The following is a 27,956-nucleotide window of genomic DNA, read 5'->3' on the forward strand; positions in this document are numbered from 1 at the left end:
TAAAAAGGTAGACTTAATTAATAAAAAATATGCATTGACTGATTTCTGTATTCATTCATTCCTTGATTTCTTAGTTCCGACAACAGGAAGTTGAAGGTAGGATTATTTTTGCGACCACCAGTCGATTGTTGATGACGTAGTTTGTAGGCGGCTAATTTCTGTCTATTGTGTTTATCTTGAGCTCTCCACAGTTTTGTCGTGAATGGACAACGTTACAGTGGTATCATTAAATGCTCTTACCCCTCTTTTGGACATGGACTGGAAAACATCTTAAATATTAGTCTGCTGTGCACAAATGCAAAAATGAACAAAGGGTGGCTGGAGCTCGAGAGTGATCCAGGTGAGAAATATCGATATACACCACGGCTAACTAACGCTAGCCTCCACATATAGCCAGATGGACAGTTTAGCTTCCCTAAATAGCTTGACTTATCAGACTTAGAAAACAACTTTAATGCAACACAAGATTAAACATCGTTAAATGTTAACGTATTTTGTGTTGTGAAGCTGATGGAGCGAGTAACCAAGGGCCAAAGAGGGGAAGGTGTAACGTTAGCAGCAAAAATAATAACGTTTCACTTGTCTTTCATTTGTTTTCCGGTGTATTCTAGTTCGTCATTAGTTAGGTATTGAACCTTAAATAAAATGTTTTCTAATTTCAGGACTGTTCACCTTGCTGGTGGAAGATTTTGGTGAGTAGCTCTTGTAGCTAAACCTCTCTCAGTGCTGCAATTTGAATAGCCTACACACAAACTCCTAGCTAGAGTCCTGGGGCCAATAAAGCCAATCAAATGTTTCTTGCTCTGTGCTTGTGTATGCTGTAGGTGTCAAAGGTGTCCAAGTAGAGGAAATCTATGATCTTCAAAGCAAGTGTCAGAGGTATGTAACTGTAGTTCTGTGTAGCAATCAGGTACCTGGCAGGTATGTCAGGGAGTCCAAGCTCATCCCTGAGTATTAACTTTTTTTTCTTGCTGCTTGTTGGACTGTACCAACAATTTGTGAAAAGTGTGCTATCATTTTATTTTTCAGTCCTGTCTATGGCTTCATCTTCCTATTCAAGTGGATTGAGGAACGTCGATCGAGGAGGAAAGTTAACACTTTGGTGGATGAGACCTCTGTCATTGATGAGGAAATTGTAAATGATATGTTCTTTGCTCATCAGGTAAGTGTTAATGGGATCACCCAACCCTTATTCCCAAAAGGTTGCAGCGCTGTGTAAAATAAAGATAAACAGAATTCGATCACTTGTAGACAAGCTGTGTTTACTGACATCGTTTTTGTGAAGTGTTCCTATCCCTAATAATATGTGCAATAATATCCTTTATGCAGTCATGTGTTCACAAAGTGGTGAACCTCGCTCCATCCTTGCTTGTGAATGACTGAGCCTTTCCAGGATGCCCCTTTCATACCTAATCATGATACTATCATCTGTTACCGATGAACATGTTTACCTGTGGAATGTTTCAAACCGGTGTTTTTGGAGCGTTCCACAACTTTCTCAGTCTTTTGTTGCTCCTGTCCCAACTTGTTTGAAACATGTTGCTGCATCAAATTCAGAATAAGCAGATATTTACAAAAATCAATGAAGCTGATGAGGTAAAGCATTAAATGTAAAATAGAACTAAATCTGCACTAAATAGCAATTTAACAGCACATCAGCTAACAATTGTTTTAGTTTTCAAGTCATTGTTTTTATTCATTCAAGTGAAAATTAAAAATTGAAATTAATGACAAATGACATTTATAACTCATTAGGCTCCAAAATTGCTATCTTATTTTGACTATTAACCACAAGTATTAATTTCATAAATTGTATGAAATTTAGAAAGACCAGCAAATTGTGTATAACAGCTTTTTTTATTTGTCTTTTCACATCACATAAATATATTGTATAATGACATGCATACAATAATACCCAAAATACAGTTAACTAAAACAATTCCTAAAATTTGGATCTGTCTCCTGTTGATGAACTGCTATATATCAAATGCTGATTTCAGCACAACTTTAAAGCAAAAAAATGTTCAAATTTCAAAAGACTGTCCTGACAAAATAAAGGTTGAATGAAAATATCTGAAAACCCACACATCGAAATGTGAAACTTGAAAAACGCAGAGCTGGATCCAAAACACAAGTACCAGAGCGAGAGAGGCATTTGTCGCTTTTCCTCATCAAAGGAGACATTTTTCTGCTCACATCCCTTCAAAATCCTTACTTATTTTTTCATATATAGAAATATAGTTCCATTCTAACCTGGACTTGTGTTTTATGCTTTTTTTTTTTTTTAATTTAGCTGATACCAAATTCATGTGCCACCCATGCTTTGTTGAGTGTACTTCTGAACTGCAGCGGCGTCGAGCTTGGCACCACCCTTAGTCGCATGAAGGCTTTCACAAAAGGTTTTAGTCCAGAGGTAAGATGTTTCTCACACTCACTCATGCATGTCTACAGTCACCTTCTCACTCTCAATAAGTCACCTGTGCAATCTCTTGCTTCCTTACTGGCTGTCATGTTTAACTTCTGATTTTTATGCATTTTTCAGAGTAAAGGTTATGCAATAGGAAATGCCCCAGAGCTTGCCAGAGCACATAACAGCCATGCCAGGTAGGTTACAGTCAGTGGTTCCTTTTTAAATCTTCAGGTGTGTCTGATTCTGTGGAAAAAACCTCCTCTGCGATTTGTCTTCCGTGCTGTGGGAGATGTCAGGTTTTGTGCATTTATCAGTTTCTTAAGCTCTCTTTCTGTGTTTCTATGGAGACCGGAGCCCAGGCACCTGCCGGAGAAACAGAACGGGATCAGTGCAGTGCGGACCATGGAAGCTTTCCACTTTGTTAGTTATGTGCCCATCAAAGACCGCCTCTTTGAGCTTGATGGACTCAAGGCTTACCCCATTGACCATGGTATGACCTAGTACTGACGTAGAGTTACAGTCTCGTTGCACTGATTTGTAGCATTTTGGCTGTCATGGGACCACTGAAAACTATGTTGTCCTAAAGGGCATATGTTGAAAATAATTTGAAAATAGTTTAGCAATTATTCTTTTTTTTCCTTCCTTTTTTAATGACTATTTTAAGACACTTTTAATCCAGTGTGTAGCCTGAAATCAAGTATGGCTTCATTCCTCACTGGCTAAAGGGGACCAAGCTTTTTAATTGACCTCAAAGCATTTATTTAAACTAAAGTTTTGCTATGACAGATTTGCTTTGAATTGAATTAATACATTTAGTGTTGCCTCATTAATTGCTGCAGTCGTTAATCACTTTTACAGAGGAAACTGTTGCTTAAATAAAGTACAAAATTTTATTCTATTTAAGGGCCCTGGGGAGAGGAGGAGGAGTGGACCGATAAAGCTCGGCGGGTTATCATGGAGCGGATTGGATTGGCCACTGCCGGGTCAGTCCTGAGCCAATCAGCTTGAGCAGTGGTGGTTCGCCTTCTATACACACACCCTCAAGGCTTCATTGTCATGCTGCTCTGCTCTTTTTCAGTGAGCCGTACCATGACATTCGCTTCAACCTGATGGCAGTGGTGCCTGACCGCAGGATGAAGTACGAGTCCAAGCTGGAAATTCTAAAGAGGAATCGACAGACTGTTCTGGAGGGTCTGCAGAAGGTCAGGAGCTGCCTGAAGTTTCATCACAGGCTGACTACAATCCCACAGCTCCTGTAGTGACAGGGTAGTCGTCAGGGTTTTCTGTGGCAGTTGCTGTGCAAAGCTTCAAAATGGGCATTGGAGACATGGAGGCAGAGTGTGGTTAGATGACAAACTTATCTGAGCAAGAGAGATAGGCGTGACGATGACAGTAAAATGTATTATTTTTTAATGTCAAATGAAGAAAATAGAATAAGAAGCAATTAATTGTTACATCCTTTTCTGCTGAGTGTCATTGTTGACACATGTGTTACTGTGCTGAACTTTTTGTAGAAGGATCTCCTTAGTCATGTCTACGGAACTGGATATCTTTGTGTAATATCTTTTACATGTTGTCTTCAGATGATCCGGCTCACTCAGCCGGAGCTTGTCCATGACAAGAAGGAGAAGGACTCGACCTCTACTGACGAAAGCACCGCTGCGATCAAGAAAGAGGCCGAGGCTGAGCCAGTTACATCCCAGGGGACTGATCAGGCTTCTTCAGGTACTTCAGTTGGCTTTATTTGCCCAGTATTTTTTAAGAGATATCTTGTAAATTGCGTAAGGGCTTATCATGAACATTCAAGTGAAACTCTCATTTTAAATTCAGTCGAAGAGTCAGGAGTTCAGTCTAAGGATACTACGAGTCCCTCAGCAAACACTAAGGTCATGGGCAAACCACCAGTGCCCACAGGAGGAGGTCCCCAGCAAGTCACCAGTCCCAACCCCATCGTTCAACGCCTGCCTGCTTTCCTGGACAACCACAACTATGCCAAGTCTCCAATGCAGGTAAGACGAGAAGCAAAGTGCCTAGTTCCTGGCACACAAAGGTCTTTTGGTTGTATCCAGTGTCTGTGTGTGTGTTCAGCAGTTTCTACACCAATTTTGGTGTCTAAGGATCTTTGTATTAGAGGCATTGCTTGTGTTGTATGATTAGGGTTATGTTCAGGGCTGCAAGTACTGATTATTTACATTATTAGAAAATAGGGAAAAGCGCCCATCACAAATCCCAGAACCGAAGATGACGTCCTCAGATTGCATATTTTGTCTGACCAGCTGTCCTAAAACCAGACAGTTTATTACCGTATACTAGACGGACAGGCTGAGAATCTTCACCTTTGGGAAGAAAGCTTTTTTGCTTTAAAAATTTTGTAAACAATTAGTCGACTAAATATTTCAGCTTTAGTGGTGTTTATTAATTTATTTGCCGCTGCCCTCTTTAGCTTTTACTAAATACGTTTTTCAAAATACAAATCCGTGAACACACCCCTGAATGCTTTCTAAATACCAGACTTTGTAAGTCGATATTGTATAGATACAAGGCAAACGCTAAAATGAAAGGGTGTTTTTATTTATATAAAAATAGTATTACAGTTTTCATTTTGAATTACTTTCAATTCATTCATTACTTTTGTTTCCATGGAAATACATTTTGTCTGTCTTATCTGTACAAGTCAGTTTTATTTATACAGCCCTTTATGACATCCCATATCCACCCTCACCAATTTTCTCCACGTAGAACAGAGTCAGGTGTTACATTTAGACTTCTATGGGAACGTTAGTGTTCTTCTCTTCTTGCAGCAGGGACAGATCAGACGTTGCCCTCCGTCTATCTCACATCTGACTTTGAGACTGTTCACTGGTGTTATTTCTCTCTCTTTCATCATTGAAGCTCATTCTTCTTGTCTGATTTTTGAGTCTCCTTCACTCTCTCTTCCTACAGGTATAGAATGCCTCTTTAGCCGGGTGGTGCTATTCAGAAAATCCAAACCACTGTACTGTTTAATTAGTTTTCATTTTTTCTCAGTTCCTGTTGTAAAGACGGGCAAATGTATCTTTGTTGGCCCGTAAAACCATTTTGGTGGCTGCAGACAAAAAATATATATCAAGGTTTATTAAATATTCTCTCATTAACAGGAAGAAGAGGATCTTGCTGCTGGAGTTGGCCGCTCTCGAATGCCAGGGCCCCCCCAACCTCCATACTCCGACGATGAAGATGACTATGAGGATGATGAGGAGGAAGTAACTGGTTCTGCAGGCACCCCGAACAGGTTAGCTTTGTAATGTGTATATATAGGTAGAATTTCTTTTTATGTTTCTGACTATGACCTGACTGAAGGGGGCTAAAGCTAACGAAGTAGTGTTTTTAATTAGTTATGTTATAAATTTGCTGTCTTCTAGGTTTAGAGGGAAAACGAGTCTGCGATCACGAACTGGACGGGTAGGGACTGGAATGGAGAGCCAGATTGCCCTCACTGTACTGGCTGAGAAACTGAAGAAAGAGGCCCAAAGGAAAGATGCCCTGAATACACCCCTTTCTGTACGCACAGAAGGGCGCACTGGTGGCATTTGCATCACATCTGCTTCACAGCCTTCCCCCACACCCAGCAACGAAAGCACCGACACAGCCTCTGAGATCGGTAGCGCCTTCAACTCCCCGCTGCGCTCACCCGCACGCTCCCAGGCTGCCACGCGCCCGTCCAGCCCAGTTGCATCCCATCTGTCCCGTGTGCTTTTTGGAGAAGATGAGATGCTGAGGCTGGACTCCAGACATAACCGTGCTGTAAGAGAACTGGGTCCGTCTGTCAGCGTAGCCTTGCTACACCTGCAGGAGGATGGAGTCATTTTTGCTCTCCCTCCATCTGGTGAGTACAAGAGATCGTTGCTGTCGTCCATGTTACTTACAAGGATGGTTTAAAGCCTCTGCTGAAGCAAGCATTTCTGTCAGTCGCTTGATATTTACACTACAGTCAGAGCGTATTAATCACTTTAGACAGTAGAAGTAAACAGTTCGGGGTGACCTTAATGAGAATAAAATACACTGCTTGTAATAAGGGATCGTCTGCGGGGGCTACTTTTGATGGATTGTTAACTCATCTTTGCCTGTACGGTAGATTTGGCTGCGGATGGCACAAAGCAGCCTTGTACCCCTGAGAAGCCAAAAGACAAAGAGCAAGCAAGCCTTGTAGCAGGAGAGAAGGAAGGAGGGAACGAGGGGGGTGAGGGTCCATCTGTGGAGGTGAAAGAAGAGGAGAGCAAAGATGGAGCAGAGGTGACAACTAGCAAAGAAAAGCCCAACACTATGGAAACTACTGCGGACAGCAAGCCCCCTGGGGATAAGTACTCTCCCAAAGTAAGTCTGAGAATTTCCTGGTGCTGCAATGTACTGTTGTATGAACCTCGCTATGCTCAGCAGCCTGCCAACGTTTTTTTTCTAACACAGTACTCTCACGTTTTTTGCTGGTGCTGCCAATTAGGGAGCTGTTTCTAAATGTGTATACTAGAAATATATATTAAACACACAGAGTGGTTAATCTTATTCTGTTTCTTCCAGGAGCTGCTTGCACTTCTTAAGTGTGTAGAGGCTGACATTGCCAATTATGAGGTGTATCTAAAGGAGGAAGTAGAGAAGAGAAAGAAATACAAAGTAGGTTTTGTTTATCTGGAACCCATCCAATATCTCAGATGAGAGTTTTTTTATGGCTTTTTAATTAAAACAAAATGCGTTTTCATTTGATCAGATTGATGATCAGAGGAGGACCCATAATTACGACGAGTTCATCTGCACCTTTATATCAATGCTGGCCCAAGAAGGTAAATCTGCACTTTTTTTTTGCCCTCTTTACTTCAAAGCCATCATTTGAACCTTTTTCTGAAGTTGAATGTAAATTCCTGGTTTCTCTGTGATGTTTCACATCTCTCCACTCACATCACACCATGTTTATGGATATTTTTGTACCAAATGCCCTAGCTAAACTTCAGAGTCAGTTAGGAGTCCTGGCATTAAGTCTTACAACAGAATGCCATAATTTGCCAATCCTTTTTGACATATACTCAATTTAAAACAGTACAGAGACAATATATTTGTTTTATCTCATCAGCTTCATTGATTTTTGTAAATATCTGCTTATTCTGAAATCGATGCAGCAACAAATTTGAAACAAGTTAGGACAGGAGCAACAAAAGACTGGGAAAGTTCTGCTCAACAAACATGCAAATCAGTTGTTTTGTTGGTGCTTATATAATCTCTTTGCTCCTTCATTCATTCTGACGGGGTGTCTTCTGCAGGCATGCTGGCCAGCCTTGTGGAACAAAACATTTCCGTGCGTCGTCGGCAGGGAGTGAGTATCGGCCGCTTGCACAAACAGAGGAAGCCTGACCGCAGGAAACGCTCCCGACCTTACAAAGCCAAGCGGCAATAATTACAAACAATCCCGACTTTTGTAAGTAACTTACTCGTGAGCACCGAGCAATCACCACAGAGAAAAAGAAATTGATGCACTCCTGGAACGGTCTCCTAAAGGCAGTTTAGTGTTTAGTCGGAGCCTCCTCTTCTTCATGAAATCGACTTTGTTCTGGGTTGGTCCTTTTATCATGTATGTATATATGTACTATCATTTTAATCTCAATGTAAATTTCCTTCTTTCTTGTGTCACTACTATCGACAGATTGTACATATGAAAAAAAGGCATGTCCCCAGTGATGCAGCTGAATGCTTTTGTCATCTTGCAAAGTATTCATTCTTATTGAAAGAGTCTTGTGGTCAGTGTGGTTTAGTATGTCTGTAAATATACAATTTGGTAACAAGTCAACATTTCCTCAACTGTATCACTTACGCGTGTTTTTATGGTGCCAATGAAGTATTGAAAGTTTTGACAATAGAAGGCCATGTATTTTAGTCATCCATTCAGTAATAATCAATTCACTGTTGGTAACTCTCTGTATAACATAAAATGCATCTTTTAATCACATTCTTCTTGGACAATTTTTAATCTGAGGAAGAAGTCATTATGCATCCAGGTTTTTTTCTTTTGGTTGGAATGTCTTTTCAGCCGAGGCTCTCTTGCTGTATGTACGAATGTCTCTTGAGGTCCTGCAAATGCAAAACAAGCTCTTGTGTTTATTTTTGTACCTGAAATCGATCTCAAAGTGAGTGAATATTAAGTTGGATGTGTGCACTTGTGTGTTTTGTACATATGTATCCGTTAATTGGCTCACCTGTTCACTGAGTTCAGTTATTCTTTGTGCTTGCCAATTCATACTACAATAAAGTTAATGAAAATATCTTGCTGTGCTCCAGATTTCTCTCTTTTTTTTAAGTGATTACACTGCAGTGTTTGATCCAGGATTGCAGTGTTTTAAATGACAGTGAATGGAATTGTGTAGGATTCCACCTATCCAGTCACAGATCAGTAGGTTTATTTGATAGGGTGTATTTTCTTAGGCATATCAAGTGTCAATGTAGTGACGGTTGGTGTACACTAGGGAGAGCAATCATTCAAACACGAGTGGGACTGTCTCAGACTTATCTCCTTTACTACGCTGTAAGGAGAACCATTCACAATAAAATGGACTTTCTGCAGGAGGACTGTGTTGTGGCCTCCCTCCGTGGCTGGGCTGTGATGTTTGTGTGTATTCAGATGAACACGTAGTATTCTGTGTGTTTTTGTAAAATACTCCACAGCTACATTTTATTGTCCTCCTCAATGAAACCATCAAAATTATTTTGATAAATATTGATTAGTCCTTTGTAACAAATAACAATATACCACAAAATATACTGAGCTTGTGATAGGGAACACCATCAATGATGATGATGTTTTTATCCTGTCATGCTGGGTATTTGCATAGTTTGTTTTTCATTTCACTTGCATCTGACAGTGTCTTTATCTTTGACATGTTTGAGCCCTGGTATGATCCTGTAATAATGACACTGGCTCTTTGGCAGAGTAGAGAAGTACACACAGTAGCCTTTGTGGGAGTGGGAACTTGAAAAAAAAAAAATCCTCCTCCGCCACCCTTCTTCAGTGGAGCAGATGTTTGATTTGAATAAAACCATGCTGTAGTGTTATGTCACCACTCTTTGCCTGTAATTTGGTATAGAGAGACAGACCAATATGTGCAGCTGGTGCCGTCATAAAGCCCCATAGCATATTTGCAAAACATAACATAGGCTTTGCATCATTCAGTTTCCAATGCTGACATCGCTGCTTGTCTGAAATGTTTTATTCTTATAATTTGTACATATTTAGATGAATGCATATGCATAGTCCATCCAACTTTTGTGAAAAACACATATCTTAGGCCTACAACTAAGAGTCATTTTCATTATGAATTCATCAGTCTTTGCTTTTCTTGATTATAGTTGATTAATCACTTAGTAGTAGTAGTAATCTTTGTCATTTCTGCTTACATTATTAATAAACGATTAAAAACTAAACAAATGATCTAAATGCTGATTAATGATGAAATGCTTAGTAGGCCCAAATGTTTTTATACTGTGTAATTGTAAAATACAGATAAGTATGATGGAAAGCTGTCAAATTTCACATATGCAGCCAATGAAGGGTTATTTCTCTTACTGCGACCCATCATTTAGGTTAACAAAAAGCTTGAATTGAATCAGGGGGGTCCCAGTGGTCTCCAGTCATGTGCCACAGAGGGCTCCAGAGCCATTTGCGTAGTGACTCGAGATAACAGAGCACCGTGAACGCGCACGTACGAGCCACTCAAGTTCCCACCCATTGCGTCAGCGCGCTCCCGCACCCTCTCCGTCAGCGCGCGTGCTCCGTGCGGGATGCTGAATTGTAGGTGATGATGGCGGAAGGGGAGCAGCGCTGAGTTTCATCTGAGTTTTCGCCACAGCTGTAGAACCATCTACAACATCGTTTCTCTCCGTCGAGACCTATCCTGAGGCGATGGGGAACGAGGCCAGTATGGAAGGGGAGGGACAGGCGGGACAGTCCGGCCCCGCCGTCCCTGCAGCAGGGGCTCCGGCTTCCATTTCAGCACCACCGGACTCTGGACAGCTCATCAAGCCCAGCAATGGAGCGCCAGCCGGAGGAAGTGTGGCTGGACCCGGGCCGGGGATTAACAGGTAGCCGCGATAGCTAGGGCGCTTCTCCGCCAAACTGTGGGGGGAAATCAGGGAGGCTACACGGCGGCGTGGCGTGTACGGTACATCTGTACGGTGTGGAGCGTAGATATAGGATCAACCGACTGCGTGGAGATAGACTTGAATGGGTGCTTAATTATTTATTTCAATATCCTTGTCAACACAATTCACCACCCCTTTTGAGACCCATTTCTGCTTTTTGGCAGCACCGCCCTGTTACTCAACGTCAATTTGGGTCGAAGTCAAATTTAATGTGCAACGCTTTCGATGTAGAATCAATAATACGTAAACATAGCGTTCAGACGCCTCAATAGGCATTTCTACGCCCGTTTTCACGGTGTCTGTCCCGAGGCATCAGTGGCTAAGTATCATGAATGAATGAGCGACATTTTTCTGCTCATTGTGAGCCAGTGCCAAGTAAATATGAATACTTTGGACTGCGTGTCACAGATATTAATGTCCCCATAGCTTCAGGTGATAAATAAATTAGAGATGTAAATGATGCAAAGTGCTCTGGATCTCACGTTGAAGGAGGGCTCAGTCGCTTCCATTACAGGCTGATTTCCTGAACATGCTTCGACATGAATGCCAGTAAATACCAAGTCATTGTGAGAAATCACCTTCCTCCTGATGAGGAGGCGCCTGTATCCTGATGACAGTGCTGCCGTGAGATATCGCCAGCGTCATTGTGAGCGCAGGACCGTAACGCTATATGCCATAGCTGTCTCACTTATCAGATCTCAATCCAAATCAATATGCAGCTGGTGGAAATTGTCCCCCCCCCAGCCGTCAACTGCACAGAAAAGGGGGTAATTTCTTCTGGAAGAGTGGTTTTGCATCCCTCCATAAGAAATCCAGACACTGAGCCCAGACACAGTGCTGTGGCTGCCTTACATCACAATATTTCCACTATTTTGGCTGCCACATACGAAAACCCTATTGTTGTCCTACAACAGGACAATATAGGCTGATGAGGTATGAGCCTTTTCCGGAATCGTTTGTGTTTAATCACGTGTAGTAGCCTGTAGGTCTGTATTTACCGTGTGGGCGTGTGGGAAGGATTACCCTTCCAACAAGACCTGATATTGCCTTAATTACACAGTTCAACAGTTGTAGACCTGAATACGCACAAATGCAGGCACAGCTGCATCTTGGATTTTCCTCACCATCTTACAGTCCCTCCGTTCTTGCATTTTAGCCCGCCATCTAAAAAAGATTTGTGGATTTCTTCATGCCACAAACCTTCATTCAAGACTAAGGCTTTTGCCATTGACATAATGTTTGATTTTTGCCACTTACGCAGCGATTGTAAGGTACGGTGAGCTGTGGACGTGTTCTGCCACTGTGACTAGAAGATCGTATACCTTTACTGATAATTAGTCCTGTCTATATGTTTCGGTTTAGGAAAAAAAAGCACTCTCTGCTCATCTTGTATGTTGACTGTAGGGCTGGTTTAAAGGCTCATAGCGCCCATGTAAGATCATGATTCTTTTATATCTGGATTTCTCTCTGGTATCCACCCTGAGGTGTCTCATAAGGCAAATGCGAGTGCTGAGAGATTGAGTGTGCTGACGGAGGAATGGGGAGAGAAAGAGAGTATATCATGTGGCTGATTAAAATGGTTTTTTCTTTAGATCCTGGCCCATACATTCAGTCTTCGCCTTGAAATACTCTTCCACAAAGAACTTGTGAGAGTGTAAGAAACAATGAGACAGTCGCTGAGTTGAGACGGTCGATCGGAGACTTTCATCTCAATTAAAATGAGTGGCAGCATTTCATGAGTTTGCCTACATATATGAATGGGGACATAATATTCTGTATACTATACATATATGCATTTTTGCATTATCCCAGACCATATCTTATTTTATTCATTGCAGTCAAAGAGATAAATCTGAGCCTATATATGAATCCGTGAAGCTATAGGAGTCACCCTACCCTTCTGCTTCACAAAGCACCACAATGCTTGTTTTGTTCTCCAATCATAGCAGCGTTGACTAAGTGCACAGTCATCCTGACCTGATGACCATAACTGACAAGCATTCAGAATAATAAGAAATACTACCTTGCGTTGAGCTCAAGCTTCAGATGTTTCCTGTACAACAGAGCGCTCAATGTGCTGCTGTTTTAATGTCGTGTCAATCTTTTCTGTTTAATGACTGAATTGGTGAAGGGCTGTACTCGCCCATCATGTAATAGCATATGTTATAAAGTGCTGGGAGCTGCTTGATTCAGTCTGTTCAACATATGTCATCGATGTTGGCTCTTTTCAAACAATGTAAATCATTGAGTGATGTTAATCAATATCTATCAAACTTCCATTTCAAACCTTAACACGGCTACAGTTCGCAAAACCAATGAAAATGACAGATAGAGTCATGTTTAAAGACACAGTGTACAAACAGTGTACCCTCATAATTAATTTACCTTCATCAACGAAAGCACTGTTCATGGTGCAGCCTACACATAGCAAATGGTTATCTCAACTCAAACAAATAATGCAAAAGCAGCTCTTATTATTTATGATACAATGGCAGCCGTAGGATGCAGAAAAGAAATGGCTACTTATGTGACATTGGCCGTGTAATATTGTTCGGTGGTCTGAATACACAAATATCAGGCAGCAAAGCCTGTGAAAGTTTATTTAGAGCACACATATAAACGGAAACACTGAATGTTTGTACGGAGGTGGTTGAGTCACCTGAACCAGTACAATGTACTTCCTCAGAGTGTTGCATTATCTCAGACGTTAGATGGTCCATCTCAAACATACTGGGACTAAACTGAAGCTGAAGCTGAACTCTGCTCATCGTCCATGTGCCACTCTGCATTTTGGAAAGAGTGCTTGGTGTTGTTGGGAGAAGTGACACTGGTGCCCCGAAGGCCATTTTGTACCTCTCATAAATGGCCATTACATTAGAGTCAGAGAGTTTAGCAACCAATTATTTGAAAAGTATATACCCGGCAATCTTTGAAAAACCCACAAGGTTGATTAAGAACACTCACAGCTGTTCTTAATGTATTACCATCAATCCTCAAAGACTCTTTTAACCATCTGGATGAAAAAATGTGTCGACTGTTGCACCATAAAAAAGATTCATAACCTGTTTCTCAAAAATACTCTGTTTCCTAATGTAGGTAGCGAGAAATGACATGTCCTTGCTACCATTTTTGTTTTGATTTGGAAAAAGAGGCACAACTTGGAAAACAAATTAAAAATCTTTTTTGTCGCGCAGTGGGTGAAATATTTTTTTTATCCTGGTGGGTTTAAGACTCTTCAAAGATTCTGAAAATACCTTCAGAACAACAGTAAGTGTTGTCAAACAACCGTCTTGGTTTTTCAAAGATCGCCACATACATTTTTTTTTAGGAAAATGCTTAGCTTTGACTTCAATGTATTGAAATAAATGAGAGGCACACATGAGGCTATGGTGCACCCTGCAACCATATAAAAGTAGTATTAAAATAGTTGTGGCTGTAACACACGCTACGTTAGCTATCTTTGGGATCACTGTTTAAGACCTCTTGTTGTGATTTTGATGTAGTTTTAGTTTTATGTTTATGTCATGTGACGAGTCTTTTCCTATGTGATGCACTTCAGCTGGGATATTTAAAGTCACAGCTCTACCATTCACATTTGACCATCGTGATAGGGAGTATCTCGTCTGTCCCTCATCCATGTCTCAGCTGCTCATCAATTATTTTTTAAGGGTTTGCCAAACTTTGCTGATACTTAATGATGAAAAGTTTACAAATAGTGAAAATCAGAAGTGCTGTAGCCTATACCAATGCTATCCACCAATCATTGGTTTAGTCAATATTGTAGCATCCTTGGCTTGAGACTATTTGTTGTAGCCTCTGTCACAGTTTTAGCTAATTGAAAAAAAAGTTACATATATTTTATGTCTGATTCCTTATTTTATGTGAATGCAACGCAAACTAGCTGCTTGCTGCTTTGATTTCTGATAAAAAAAAAACATCGACCAGAAACCCCTTCTGTAAAAGGATGCTGTGTCATCATTTTTGACAAAAATCACTTGAATGTGTGTCAAGTCCTCTTTGTTCCACTTTAATCCTGATATCTTATTAAAGCACTTCAACACAGCAAACCCCGTGCTTAACAATGAAGGTATCCAGCAGCCACAGCATGACAAATTAGATCTACTACTTGAAAGTACATGCATTTCCCTCTGTGAAAAAAATCTTTACCTTATTTCCATTTTACTTCTGAAAGGTCAGCGGTCACTGATATTCCTGAAACCTTGTAAAAACAGCGTGCTAGTCCAATGTCGATGAGCAGACATTTCATGGTGGATTTATTCTTCACTTGCTGCCTTTAATGTGCACTTAGCCATTATAAAAAACGACGCATTCTAACATGCATTCAAGTCTGACGCATGCCATACCTTTCTGCTTTGACCTTTAAATATTACTAAATGGACACCACAAGATAGATTTCACTCTGAAGCCTGAGCTACCCAATTTCATTCCCAATGGACAGACGAATAAATCAATGAGAAACATATACAATCTCCATTATAGGGATAGTGATACAGATATACTCTGTCAGACTAAAATTAACTACCTATCTATCAGATAATTTCCCCTGTTCCAAGGGACATATTTGACAAATCAGATGTCAATGTCAGTTTTTTAAAGGATAATAGATTTCTACGTATTTTATTTGTTAAGTGACCTACATAATTTGTTTACTTGAAAAGCATTTTAATGTACAGCAAACCCCTTCAGAGTAATGCAATGCGTCGACACATTGTACCAGTCAGTACTTTGATTTATGCTCTCAGAATTGGTATTGTCAGTTACAACGTGGTATTGGTGCAACACTGCTGGAGGATACCAGAGAAATGTGCACACTTGGCTGCTGAGAGGTTACTGACCCTACCTTTGATATGATGTTGAAAGAATCCTTTCTTGTTTTGTACTCAAACTGAAAATGGATTTGAACATTACATTTTAATCAAAGTTGTTGTGTCAGGAGCCGGAGACGCTCTGATGCTTGCACACATTTGTGGGCTGTAAAATATAGGTATTTTGAAAAAGGGGAAATACTTCACTTCTGTTATTACTTTTTTCCCCCCATATATTTTCAAGATGATCACATTGTTAGTATATCTGTGTGATGGAGTATCTTAAAACTTACAAACCAGCACATTTACTCTGGTTGGAGACAACATCCATACTCTGCCAATGAGAAATGTTGTTTTCACTTGTCCTGACTTGTAGAGTCAGTAGCGTATCTTTATTCCCAGGGTCCTATGTTCTGTATTTCAATATTCTGTTAATACACATAAACCCTCCGACTGTGTTTGTCTTTTCAAAACACAATGTCCACTGTGGGCTTGTTAGCGCACAACTAGAGTCTATGTACACTATCTTTTAGAGGAATAGTTTGATATACACTTAGTCACTCTTTTGCCAAAAGTTAGAGCAGGAAATCGATACCACTCTCATGTCTGGACCAGTAGCCAGTTAGCTTAGCTTAGCATAAAGACTGGAACCAGGGGGAAACGGCTAGCCTGACTCTATCCAAACATAACAAAATCCACCTACCAGCACTTCTAAAGCTCACTAATTGACACACTACATCTTGTTTGTTAAGCCGTACAAAAACTGAAACATCAAGGTGTTTCCAGCTAGCTGTCAAGCTAACTATTCCTCTGTGTTTCCAGTCTTTGAGACTAAGCTATGCTAACCAGCTGCTGGCTTTACCTTCTTATTTATGTAAAGACATGAGAGTGGTATTAATCTTCTCATCTGACTCTCTGCAAGACAGGAGTAAACGTATCACCCCAAATTCCGAACTATTCCTTAAGGTGACACTGGGATGTTGTCACATGTATTATTGGGGCTGTGTAGAGAATCTAACTATCTTTCTGCTTCCTCAAGTTTCACAGGGAGCACCCATTACAGAAGACTGGCAGCTTACAAAGCCTTCTCAGAGCACTTTGTAATAAAGCATGCAATTTGCAGCGCTTTAGACACAAAACCACAAGTTGTTCTCAGTGGACTCCCATTTGCTGATGGATGAGAATATCTAAAGAAATCTTTTGAAATAGTGTCTTCCAGTTTAAATGCTCTTTTTGGAGTATCATTAAGCCATGCCTGCGGCTTTGCATAAATCACAAGAGACTCCTCTTGGTGTATTTGCGATTCATGTGATGATTATTATGTGAAACTACCCTCTGTCTTGTGAGGGCAGCCTTGAGTTGTCCACTCTGTGTATCGTTGGTCAGTAGCTTTAGAAATATCGTCATGATTCCAGCTTAGCCTCAAACAGAGTGGGAGTGGTGGTCGGCACACTGTCAGAACTGTGCTGAATTTCAATAGGAAGAGTCCAGTAATGGTTTGAAAAGTGCAGGTTTTTCCTGATGGGCTCACCACAGTGAACACAGGACTCCTGTGGAGAGTGGAACAAGGTTAGAGTAGTGCAGCAGCTCAAGTCATCAGCTATGACTCATAATTGCTAACATGCTCTATTTTAATTCTTTTATTCCTCCCTTTATTTCCACGATTCTCTCACTGTGGGCGCAGAGCTGCTGGTGAGACTGTCTTTGAAGATGATGTGCATGACAAAACAAGGTCTAAGTTGTTATGACAGTGGAAATCCTCCATTCCTATTTAACCATTGGCATGAATGCCAGAGGGCCCGAATGAGCAAGAAAACCAAAAGTTTACAATGCTGTTGTCTGATACACTACCTTTGTTCCACCCTGAACACATCACGGAGGCCGGAACACAACAGCTTCAAAGAGTAAAAACAAGCCACAAGGAGCACTTCACAGAAACTGATAGAGGCAATATAAAATATTCAACGTATGCCTCTCTGTTGGCCAAGGTTTTGAGTAGTCTGATATCACACTATGAACAACAATAAAACCTTTTAATGGCATGTGGACCTAGTGCATCTCACAGCTGAAGAGTTTCAAAATATACCACTCAAGAAGAAGTACGGCTCCTTGTTGAAATTAAGTAGAGATTACTGGCATTAAAATCCACTGAAGGAAACATGAAATGCAGCTCATTTAAAATATATACTTAGAATAAAATGTATACGATACATATATTTACAATGCAGTGCTAAAATGTTACGAGGTCTACAAAGTATTGCAAAGCTCTTAAATTCACTGATGTTCATGTGCCTTTATTCATCATTTCCCTCAATCATTAAGTTCATCTTTTCCTTACTAATTTTTCCTTTCCATCTATTGCCCCAGAAGGGGTTGCTGTGGTTTTGTTTTACAGTGACTGACAAAAGACTTATTGATGGGATTGAATCAATGTGTAAAGAATGGAAAGTTTGTGGTGACATCAGTGAAATGTGTTCACATCTGTGATTAAGGGACTGCCATGGGCTGCAGTGATTTTCCACTAGGTGTGTTTGTTTGTGTGTGTTTGTGTAAGAATAAGAAAGAGTGAGCAGGATTCAAAGGTTTTATTTTTCCACGTACACAAACAATAGGTGCAGTGAAATGTAGTGTGGCATACTGATTAATATTGTGCCAAAAGGCCAGCGTTACAAAAACAGAGGTGAGAATGCAAAAATAACAAATTACAAATGTATGTAAAAAAAATAAATGAACATATGTTACAATTGTAGAAAAAACTTACAAGAACTATATATAAAATTCACATTTACAATATATAATAACAATTTGGACATGCTTGAACGCAAAAGTGTTTAGTTTATAGATCATCTTTTCGTTTATTTCAATTCAATTCATTTCATTTCAATCAGTTAAAGTTCTAAATCAGGACCCAGGTCTAATATCCACCTTTGTGTTCTCTTTATCATCTCTGCCAGACCACCTCCGTCAGACCCAGGACCTAAAGCAGGAGTCCAGAGTGGTCCTGGGACAGGGGACAGATTGGCCTCCCACGACACCCCTAAGCATGCCGCACCTCAAGGAGAACAGGGCCAGGGTCATGTGGCCAGGAAGAGTCTGCAGGTGGATGTGGGTAGCAGCAGGACTGGGAGGTCCCCCTCTGTGTCCCCGGACCGAGGCAGCGTCCCCACCTCCCCTTACTCTGTGCCACAAATTGCACCCATGCCCAGCAGCAAACTGTGCCCCGTCTGCAAAACCACCGACCTGATGGGCACCGGGGATGACAAGCCGAACTTCAACACCTGCACGCAGTGCTGCTGCATGGTGTGCAACCAGTGTGGCTTCAACCCCAACCCTCACCTCACAGAGGTAGGCAGTGATGCTCATCTGCAACGATAATGCAGCGTTGTACTTTTTTCGTTGTTTCACAGTCATCTTCACAACGACCAACCTAATGCATATACATAGCATAGATGGTATGCATATGAAATCGCTGCTGTCACTCTGCACGGAGTTACAAACACAGTCAGCATCTGTTGTAGTGCATTCACATGGAAAACAAAAACATCTAAATACTGCTAAAACTGTAAAAAAAAGAGAGATTTTTTTGTGCAATTGACTGCACAAACAGATTTAGAATGAATTCAGGCATATGATTTTATAGACTGCCCGAAGGCTTAAGAGGAGAGAGGGAATGGGCTGGTTGTATGACGCTGACTTACCAAGCACAGGGTTTTCTGAATGAAACGTAATAAAATCTAAATATTTTACAAACCTGTCCACAGATGTCCTTGTAATTGTGATCAGGCTGACAAATCCTACTTTAAAATAGGTTCAGTGTAACTTAATTTCCCCAATATGAAGCTACATATACAGTATAAACATATATAAGTTACATATATTGACTGCTTGGTGCAGTATACATATCGTGTTTAATTTTTCAGCATATCCATTTCTTTTCCTCCCATCTGTATAATAGCTCTATCCATTCATAGCATCCATAGTGGGTGGCGGTGAGGGTGGTGGTTTCATGTAACAGAGTGCATACCTGATATATGCAGTGTCTTGATAAAGTATATAAACAGGTCTCTTACAGTGAGTGCACATTTTTTGATGATTCAAATGCATCATTTTGCTTTAATTTGTCCTGTGTTAATTTATTCTCATTGGCATTTGTGAGTAATGTTGGTGATGACTATTGTTATCAAGTTGGCTGTGACCGGCTCACAGGCCGGATGGCACCAATTGAGTGAAACTGAGTAAGGATGTGAATCGGTTGCGTGCTGGTTGAGAGCTGTGAACGTCCTAGTTCGTGCCACTGTTTGCCTGTAGTGATGAAGTGTTTAATGATCTGATGGGCTCATGATCTTTCCTCCCCAAAAACCAGCGTTATCACACAATTCTGAGCTGAAGTGCCCGGTAACATGTTGGTCACTTCCTATTAGCAATGATGGATGTTAGGCCCTTATCTTGAGCAAGCGGTACATTCCTTTATAACTGATGTTACAAAGTAAATGTACAACCCTGATTCCAAAAAAGCTGGAGCGCTGTGTAAAAGCTAAATGCAGTTACAAACTTTACCAACAAGGATTTAACAAAGTGTTCCTGAGCCCATGTATTAATCTCCTTTATACAATCATGTGTTCACAAAGTGGTAAACCTTGCTCCATCCTTGCTTGTGAATAAATGAGCCTTTCCAGGATGCTCCTTTCATGCCCAATCATGATACTATCACCTGTTACCAATCAGCCTGTTTACCTGTAGAATGTTCCAAACAGGTGTTTTTGGAGCGTTCCACATCTTTCCCAGTCTTCGGTTGCTCCTGTACCAACTTGTTTGAAATGTGTTGGTGCATCAAATTCAGAATAAGCAGATATTTATAAAAATCAATGAAGCGGATGAGGTAAACCATTAGATATAATGTGTTTGTACTGTTTGCAATTGAGTATATATAATCCTAACAGGATTAGCAAATGATCACATTCTGTTTTATTTATGCTGTACGCAGAGTCCCAGCCTTTTTGGAATCAGGCTTGAACAAAGTTATATCCACCCTCTCTGACAGGCACTCGTGAGCATTCAAATCATGCCCAGAGCCTCTCCCAAACAAAGCTTTTTATAATACCACTGAATGCAGCCCGGCACATCTCCCCATCACTCACAATCATTCATATGCATCTAAACAGTCATCACAGTTAACAGGTAGCTGAGAAAGCCTATTGCCTTCATCCTAAAATAAATCACTTGCCTAATTTGAATTAGGCTATGCTTCGCTGTTACTGTGAGTCAAGTGTGGCTGTGTCATCTGTCACAAAGTTTCACGTCAACTCCAGTGAGTCATGTTGCAAATTGCAGCCAAGATGCACTGTCAGTTAAGCAGGCCTACAGGCTATCAACTGTAGGCTGAATAAATACCAGGATTTAGGAGTAAAATGTTTAGTTTTTGAACCCTAGATGTGTACATGGAAATATATTACTTGCATGAGTGCATATTTGTGTGCATGAGAAGGGAGATTCTGCAGAAGTTGTGGTGAGGAGGTCGTGGTAGATTGAAGGACTAAAAAGAAATGCGTGGAGCAAAGCGGAAGACAGACAGTAAAGAATAGATCGTGGCAGGGAGTGAAGGAGAGCATGGCAGTAAAGAGGACTGCGGAGGTGGATGTTATGGGTATTTTTCAGCTCAACCTTGGTGAGCTTGTCAGATGCTGACAGGGAGAGAGACACAGAGGGAAAAAGCGCTCAGCCTCTGGAGACCTGAAGATTTACCCCCCTAACCTACTTAGCATGGATTGGGCTTTTGCCTTGCTGCTGCAGATCTAACACAGCCATATCGCTCATCAGTGAAACTGATGACGGCCATGTTGTTGCCGATCAAGGTGACGATAATGTTGAAGATGGAGATGCGTGGAACTGCGATAACAGTGATGTCCAGGACAGACCCGGAGAAAAGGGTAGCCATGCTAAAAAAAAGTTCCTCTTAAGCAGGAAATGGTATTGTTATACTTGTGGTAAAACTTTCAGGATTATTATACTTGTTTTTGTTTGTACTACACATCTGGTGCTTTGACAGAAAAGTATTAAAAACAGTGTCTCATGTATTGCAGTTCTGGGATTCTCTCTTGATTACAACACAAGCTCAGTCTGCTTTGTAAGAGATGTGTTTCTGTTTGCAAATAGTTGACAGACACTGATTGAACTGTCCCAGATTATACAGATAATATGAGCAAAATCTGTTGTCGAAGAGGATTTCCCCTCAAATTACAGAAAGATGGCAGTGCTGATTAAAGTGTTGATAACCGAGGGCGATTCCATATTTGGATATCTTAGATTATGCTTATTCACCACAAAGTCCCAAATGGTATCTCCATCCCGGAATCAGACGTATAAATTAGAGCAGTTTTTTTCACATGTAGAAAGAAGTTGCCTTATCAGTTGAATTTCTCAGACTGAGTTTTAACATTTAATCAGCAGGGCTGACTAGTGGTGAGTTAGTTTTCTCGAGTGGTAATTATATTTTGATGTGTCAAAATGTCATGTAGTTAAAATGTAAATTAAAGATACCCGTAAAACAATGTGGACGTGTTACAAATAGATTTTCGCATGTAGAAATTACGTTTTGACCAGTCAAAACTGATTAACAGATATCTTTGAATTCATTATAGAAACCAGTCATTCCTCTTTCACTGGTAAGAATAATGATTACAGGTATCTACAACTGAAGTTCCACGCTGAAAAAGGATTGTGACTAGTGGAAGTGTAGTTTCGCATTTCAGATATCAACAATTGCATTTCCAATATAATCCAATATTCTAATAACAATTTCGGGTATGTGGTCGTCATATCAGCAAAGTACCACAAAGCGCTTAAATAGGTTTTGTGCCTCATGAATATTCAACACATGCTAATGGATTACCATATTTATTTCACATATATAGCCCAAATTACCATCTTCATTTTGCATATGTATGTACGTTATTGACGATATCAACAAGGACATTTAGTGGCCAAGTGGAATCTTAGATATTGAGAATTCCATTTGTGATATCTGCAATGTAACAACAATTGTAGGTATTTACATTTCCTTTAGTGAGAACTGAACTGTAGATGGTTTTAATTAGAATTACAATCAGTCAAAATGGCATTATGGATATGTCCTCATGGAATCTGAACACATCCAAATTGAATTAAAAGATATCTGAGTTTGAATATAAGTCTGACTAGTTGTACTGAAGTTACAGGTATCTACAATGAACATTTCCACTAGTAAAAAATCAATTGTTGATATCAAGTATTAACATTTTGATTAGTGAGAAATGAATGAATATGAATGAATGATATCTTTAATTAGAATTGCTCCTGGTCCAAATTACAGGATACGTTGGCTTTGAATTCTAATTTGTCAAAAAACAATTTTTCTTACCACCACTGAGCAATTGTTAAAAGGGCTTGCAGTTCATGCAGGACTGTTTGAGAAATGATAACAATTGTTGAAATACCAGTCGGAGCTGTGTTAAACAACCTGGTGATGGAATGCAATTTAGAGAGACGGAAACACTGAGCAACAAATGGATGTTATATGCCACAGTCTGTTACAAGGCTGTCAGTCAAGCTGAGACAGCGAGGTTTATTTAGAAAGGCTGACTGAGAACATGTGAGCAATCATACACGTGAGCCCCTATGTAAGTGTGCGCATGTAATCATGTTTTGACGTAGTTAACAGCAAGAACAAAAAAACATTGCTTGGTGTTTCTAAGAAAAAAATAGTAATGGAGAAGGTGTATGATTAAAAAAGTGATAAAAGAGGGAAGGAGAAGCCAGAGAAGTGACAGTCAGAGAGAAACTCAAAGATGGAGCGTAAAACAACAGAGAACAAGAGCTCAGAGAGATAGTGAAAGTACCACAGACCCCCTCCTGCGCGACAGTGTTCTCCCACCATCATACAGGGGAACATCTGCTTTATAATTGGTCCAATATCTATTTATAGTCCCTACCCTCCTTCTGTCTGCAACGATGGCCCGGTCCTGAGAAAGAAAGAGGGAGAGAGCTGTGTGAGAAAGCTGCATGGAAACAGGGGGAGACAGAGCGGGAGAGAAAAGCATCATCATAAATTAACTATAATAGTCAGTGTTCATACTAACACTATGCAACGCTGCAGCTCCAAGCGCTGCAATACAAAAATACAAAATATAGAAATAAATCAAAAAATAATTCTGGGGCACTTTTGAAAAGAAAGCCTTCTCTCTGCAGCTTCGTGCGCTTCTCCACGATGAAGGCATCAAATTGCCAAAATACTCTGGAGATGGATTTGAAACGTTCTTTGAACGCGTCATGAAACAATGACTTTTTAACGCTCTTGTTTGAAGAGCGCCTTGGAACTGCCTCTTTCTCTTTTAACCAACAATCCCGCAAGCTGCGGAACAGTTTTAACAAATGCTCCCACACAAAAGACTCTGCAGAGGCACTCTATATATCTCCTCCTCCTCCTCCATCAAAATACATCAGGTAGGTGGCCGCAGTTGACAGTTGCACCAGATTAGATTTAGCAGCCCATTCAAACAATGTGGCATCTGTTTTGACTCCAAAACACAACAATTTACATTGAAAATTTCCAACAAAGATCTCAAAATTTAATATTTCATTAGAAGGGACTGGAAATGTATTAATTAATTATTTGTTAATTTAAAGCTGCTTTACTCAATAATTTTAGATCGACGCTGGGTGTCCAAAGGGGACACTCGTAGCAATGAGTCTACATGGAATTATGAACAAGTTCCCTTCAGCTCTACAGAGAATTTTGGTAACTTTCAGCTCATTGTTTTGGTTTAATGACCCATGACTTTAAAGTTTTCCTTCAGCCTTCACATTTCCAGTTGCAGCAGGCAGCTGTTATGAGCATAAAACCTCAGATAAGCCCTCTGTACTGCCTGCCCAGCAATGGTAGAGACTAGCTGATGAACATAGTGGAGCATTTAGCAACTAAAGAGCCCTATATTTACCTCAGGAGCTGATGGAGACCAAAACAAGGCTAAAGGCATAGTGAATTTTCGACTGACATCTGTCGGGTGGCCAGAAACACGGCACCACAGCAAGTTTGTGTTAAAGTGCTAAAACTTTTGAACGGCAATGTAATGCCAGTGTTGTGTTTACAGCTTGTTCAACTACCCCCAAGTGTTTGAAAAACTCAGCTATTGCTGCTTTAAGGTTGTCCTTCATGGGTAAATTTAGAGTGTAGCCCATAAATAGTTTTCCACCAGCACTACCTTTGTAAAAGAGGGTTTTTAGCCATGACTAGCCAATAGTATGAGTCACCCTGTTGGTCAGTCAGTCGAATGTTTCAGCCCGCTCCTTCTGCAAAAAGTCCCTGCACATGTTCGGCAGTAAGATACCACTAAGTTTCTCAGTGAGAGACAGGGGCGCTGCAGCTGACTTCACTTGGACTTTCATGTTGCCCAGTTTCTAATCCCAAGGCCCAAAATTGATTTTCTCAAGCTGCTGCAGTAACACCAACCTGGGAGAACATGCTGCCCATAGTGTCATCAGAAAACATTCTGTTATTTTCTTCAAAGTGTACTTGAAGGCAACTTTGTAGGTTGTGAGTGTCTCAGGTACAGTATTGATCTCAGTTTGAACTATAACTTGTGATTACTTCTAGACCCTTCAAGGGTTCAAGAGAGCTCCCTGAGTTGTCGTGTATCATCCATATTGTTTGTATAAGTGACCACTTTCAGATTCAAGCATCATCCATGGTGTCATTCTTCTTGGAATGCTTCTACGTCTAATAGCGAAGTGAAAAATAAATTAAAATAAATATGAACTAAGATGATGCGGTCATATCATTGAAGGATAAGTCCATTATACTGTACCTCGAGGGAGCCGGAGCCTGGTTCCTAATCCCCTCAAATTAATTCAAATATTTAGCATCAGGCATCTCTAATCCCCCTCTAACTTTGCATTATGTGGCACAAGAGATTCAATGGCATTTAGATCCGGCAAAGTGGAAGACAATGAGGTTGTTATGTGGATCTGTCACTAATATTGGCTTCAGCTTCACATGAGTTCTAGTCGAATGATTGGTTGGCGTGTGTGGTCATGGGTGATGTATGTAAAAATGAATGCAGAGAGAGGTGTCTGTCTGGCTCCTGCATAGTTTGTGCTGGAAGACGGTGAAGAATGGATGACTGAATATATTCTGAATGGAAATCGAATAATTCAACTGCTGGTCATCAAAAGTTTTGCAGGAAAATTAGCCGTTTAATTATTTGTGAGGACAAAGAGAACCAGAGTTTTATCCTTGTTTTCCAGCCAACAAGAAAGTAGCACTCAGCCTGCCTGTGTGTGTCTTTTGCTGAGACCGAATTAAAGCTGTTTTCCCTATTACACATATGATACGGTGTAAATGGCACTGACACATAGGATGCACATAATCATTAGATAGTTATTAAACAGATATAACACAAATATGCTAGAATTCAGATTAAAAGGTTTGATCATCTAAAAAACATGAACACATTCATTGCCTGAACAGTCTTTGTTGACACCTAAAATTTATTGTAGAGATTTTCTTAGAACTTACTGAACAGTACAACAATACACATGTGTTCAGAATGTGTCCCTAAAATGTTTTAGTAATCTCCCATTTGTAAATCTGTTCACATAAATGGGAGATAGGAAACCTCTCACTAAACATGTTTAATTTACTGAATCATGTAGAAAATGTCAGTGTTTTGGTGACAGTGTCTCACACTCTTGTAACTTCAAGCCCCAGTCTATAAGTGCACCAGACTGTCGCCACAGACTGGGGCTTTAAGTGGACAAACAGTGTGAACTGGGTCAGGAATCCAGCTGAGACACTACATGCTGAATTTTGCATATACCAAAATATTTTGCAATGAGAACTGCCAGACACTAAATCTGGGACATCGGTTTAATTATTACACCATAACTCACTGCATTTAAAGTCCCAACCCACTGTAGTCAGCTGGGCTGTGCTAGTCCATTTTCCTAACCTACCTACTGTAATACAGTAAAAGACAGAATACATGCGTTCAAAACTCTCTGGTGACGATATGGTTATTTTCCAGTTTGTACGTATGCAAATCATAAGTTAACCAAACTGTAAATGACACACATTATTTGTGTGTCAGCTCAGCAGCATCCCGATTACACCTTGTGAGATGTAGTGATGTGATTTGCCTGTGTGTTTTTATTCTGGCAGTACTTTCTTTATTCTTTTAAGTCAGACAGGCTATTTTCTTAACATTCAATTTTTAGGCTTCCTACTGTCTCTGTTCACATATTAGGACTGTACTATACAACATTTTCTTCAGTTTGAGAATTGCGTATTTTATATACTGTATATGTATATAGCTGCTTATACCACAAAATATCCTATAGAATTGGTTAACCAAAGTGCATGCACAATCGCAATGCAATCAAACACAAAACATTTGGCAAGTACCTTTATCTGTAATACGACTCTCTTAAAGCACATGAATGCATTTTTTGTTATTGAGACTGTGTCAGACAGCCATGGTTTTGCTAATGTTCAGAAATTGTGTTGGTGTATATTACTATTTTGTTGTCTATTATCCAGTGATAGCTACACTGTCCAGCAATAACAGCAACAGCACAAAACGCAGCCTTGAACATCTGTGACACCGTCTCAACAAAAATTGGATATTATGAGCTGCACAAAGCTGGCAGCATATCTTTTGCAGGGATACAGCATTGCATTCATTTGCATTATACTGTACAGGTGTTCATTACCTTGTGTCCATCTCCTGCATTATATAACAAGATATATTGTTATTCACCACGCTGCACTACTTTCCAGAATCCTTAGTAACACCATGGCCCCCTGCTGTGCCTGACACTGCACCAGAGCACCTGGTGAGAAAGATTCAATGAGCAGCATGAATAGAAATATAACAGTGATTTCCTCTACAACCACTCATAATTTCTTAATTTCTTGACCAGGAGTAAAGCAGTTGTGTTTTATGTACTTAGTGTAGTGTAGTTGTTTTTAGGACTGACTGGATGTGAGTTAAGCAGAGGCAGAAAGAGACAAATTGAGAGAAGGAGACAGGGGGAGGGAAAGAGAGAGGCATTGGGATGAATCTCAATTTCTTTCGCCCCAATTTGCAAGGAATTGATAAACCGCTGCATTCCAAGCATCCTGATCCCCAAACTGCAGTGCTCAGCTGCTGTACGTACTGCATGGTGATACCGCATTGTGATCTCCGAGAAGGAGCTTTTTTCTTTGCCTGCATTCTTGTTTGGTTGAAGTTTGGTTCTGCCTCTGAGCGCATTTCCTGGGGAATGATGGAGTGCACGATGTCTCACACCTGTCAACAAACGCAAACCGGAGAAGAAGAAGTGGGAAACTTTGTGCACCTGTGTGGTGTGTGCAGTGTTACATCTTTTTAACATGTGTGAGTGCGTGTGTGTGTGCATGTGTTTGTTTGTGGAGCAAAAATCCCTTCTAGCTCTCCCCTTAGCTGTTATTGCTTTTTCTTCTCCTCTTCACACTTGTAAGTTAGGGGATTATTCTGTGGTCAAAGGGATGTTGTTTAGGCTGCAAAAATACT

The 27,956-nt window shown here is 40.4% G+C and overlaps 2 protein-coding genes across 2 annotated transcripts in view; both read left to right on the forward strand.

Moving 5' to 3' along the window:
- The first annotated feature begins 172 nt into the window (after positions 1-172).
- Positions 173-8,688, forward strand: bap1 (BRCA1 associated protein-1 (ubiquitin carboxy-terminal hydrolase)). Its single transcript, XM_041954145.1, has 17 exons — positions 173-340; positions 663-692; positions 825-879; positions 1,030-1,162; positions 2,294-2,413; positions 2,543-2,604; positions 2,758-2,900; positions 3,315-3,393; positions 3,489-3,612; positions 3,994-4,135; positions 4,241-4,419; positions 5,548-5,681; positions 5,812-6,275; positions 6,525-6,763; positions 6,965-7,057; positions 7,152-7,224; positions 7,699-8,688. Exons 1-17 carry the CDS (start codon positions 304-306, stop codon positions 7,830-7,832), a joined length of 2,241 nt encoding a protein of 746 aa, XP_041810079.1. The 5' UTR covers positions 173-303; the 3' UTR covers positions 7,833-8,688.
- Positions 8,689-10,328: 1,640 nt separating this feature from the next.
- The window catches only part of bsnb (bassoon (presynaptic cytomatrix protein) b), a 63,055-nt gene continuing 45,427 nt past the window's right edge, over positions 10,329-27,956 (forward strand). Inside the window, exons 1-2 of the mRNA XM_041958361.1 lie at positions 10,329-10,507; positions 18,348-18,738. Coding sequence (XP_041814295.1) covers positions 10,329-10,507; positions 18,348-18,738 — 570 coding nt within the window. The remainder of the gene's footprint in view (positions 10,508-18,347; positions 18,739-27,956) is intronic.

The sequence above is a fragment of the Chelmon rostratus genome, chromosome 2, assembly GCF_017976325.1.
Source record: "Chelmon rostratus isolate fCheRos1 chromosome 2, fCheRos1.pri, whole genome shotgun sequence".
In the NCBI taxonomy this organism is placed as follows: Eukaryota; Metazoa; Chordata; class Actinopteri; order Chaetodontiformes; family Chaetodontidae; genus Chelmon; species Chelmon rostratus.

Bases quoted from the DNA above. Each gene is read 5' to 3' on its own strand.
- bap1 (XM_041954145.1), top strand. From the start codon at position 304: ATGAACAAAGGGTGGCTGGAGCTCGAGAGTGATCCAG. The intron at 693-824 runs GTGAGTAGCTCT...TGTATGCTGTAG, and splicing joins CTTGCTGGTGGAAGATTTTG to GTGTCAAAGGTGTCCAAGTA. The intron at 5,682-5,811 runs GTTAGCTTTGTA...GCTGTCTTCTAG, and splicing joins TCTGCAGGCACCCCGAACAG to GTTTAGAGGGAAAACGAGTC.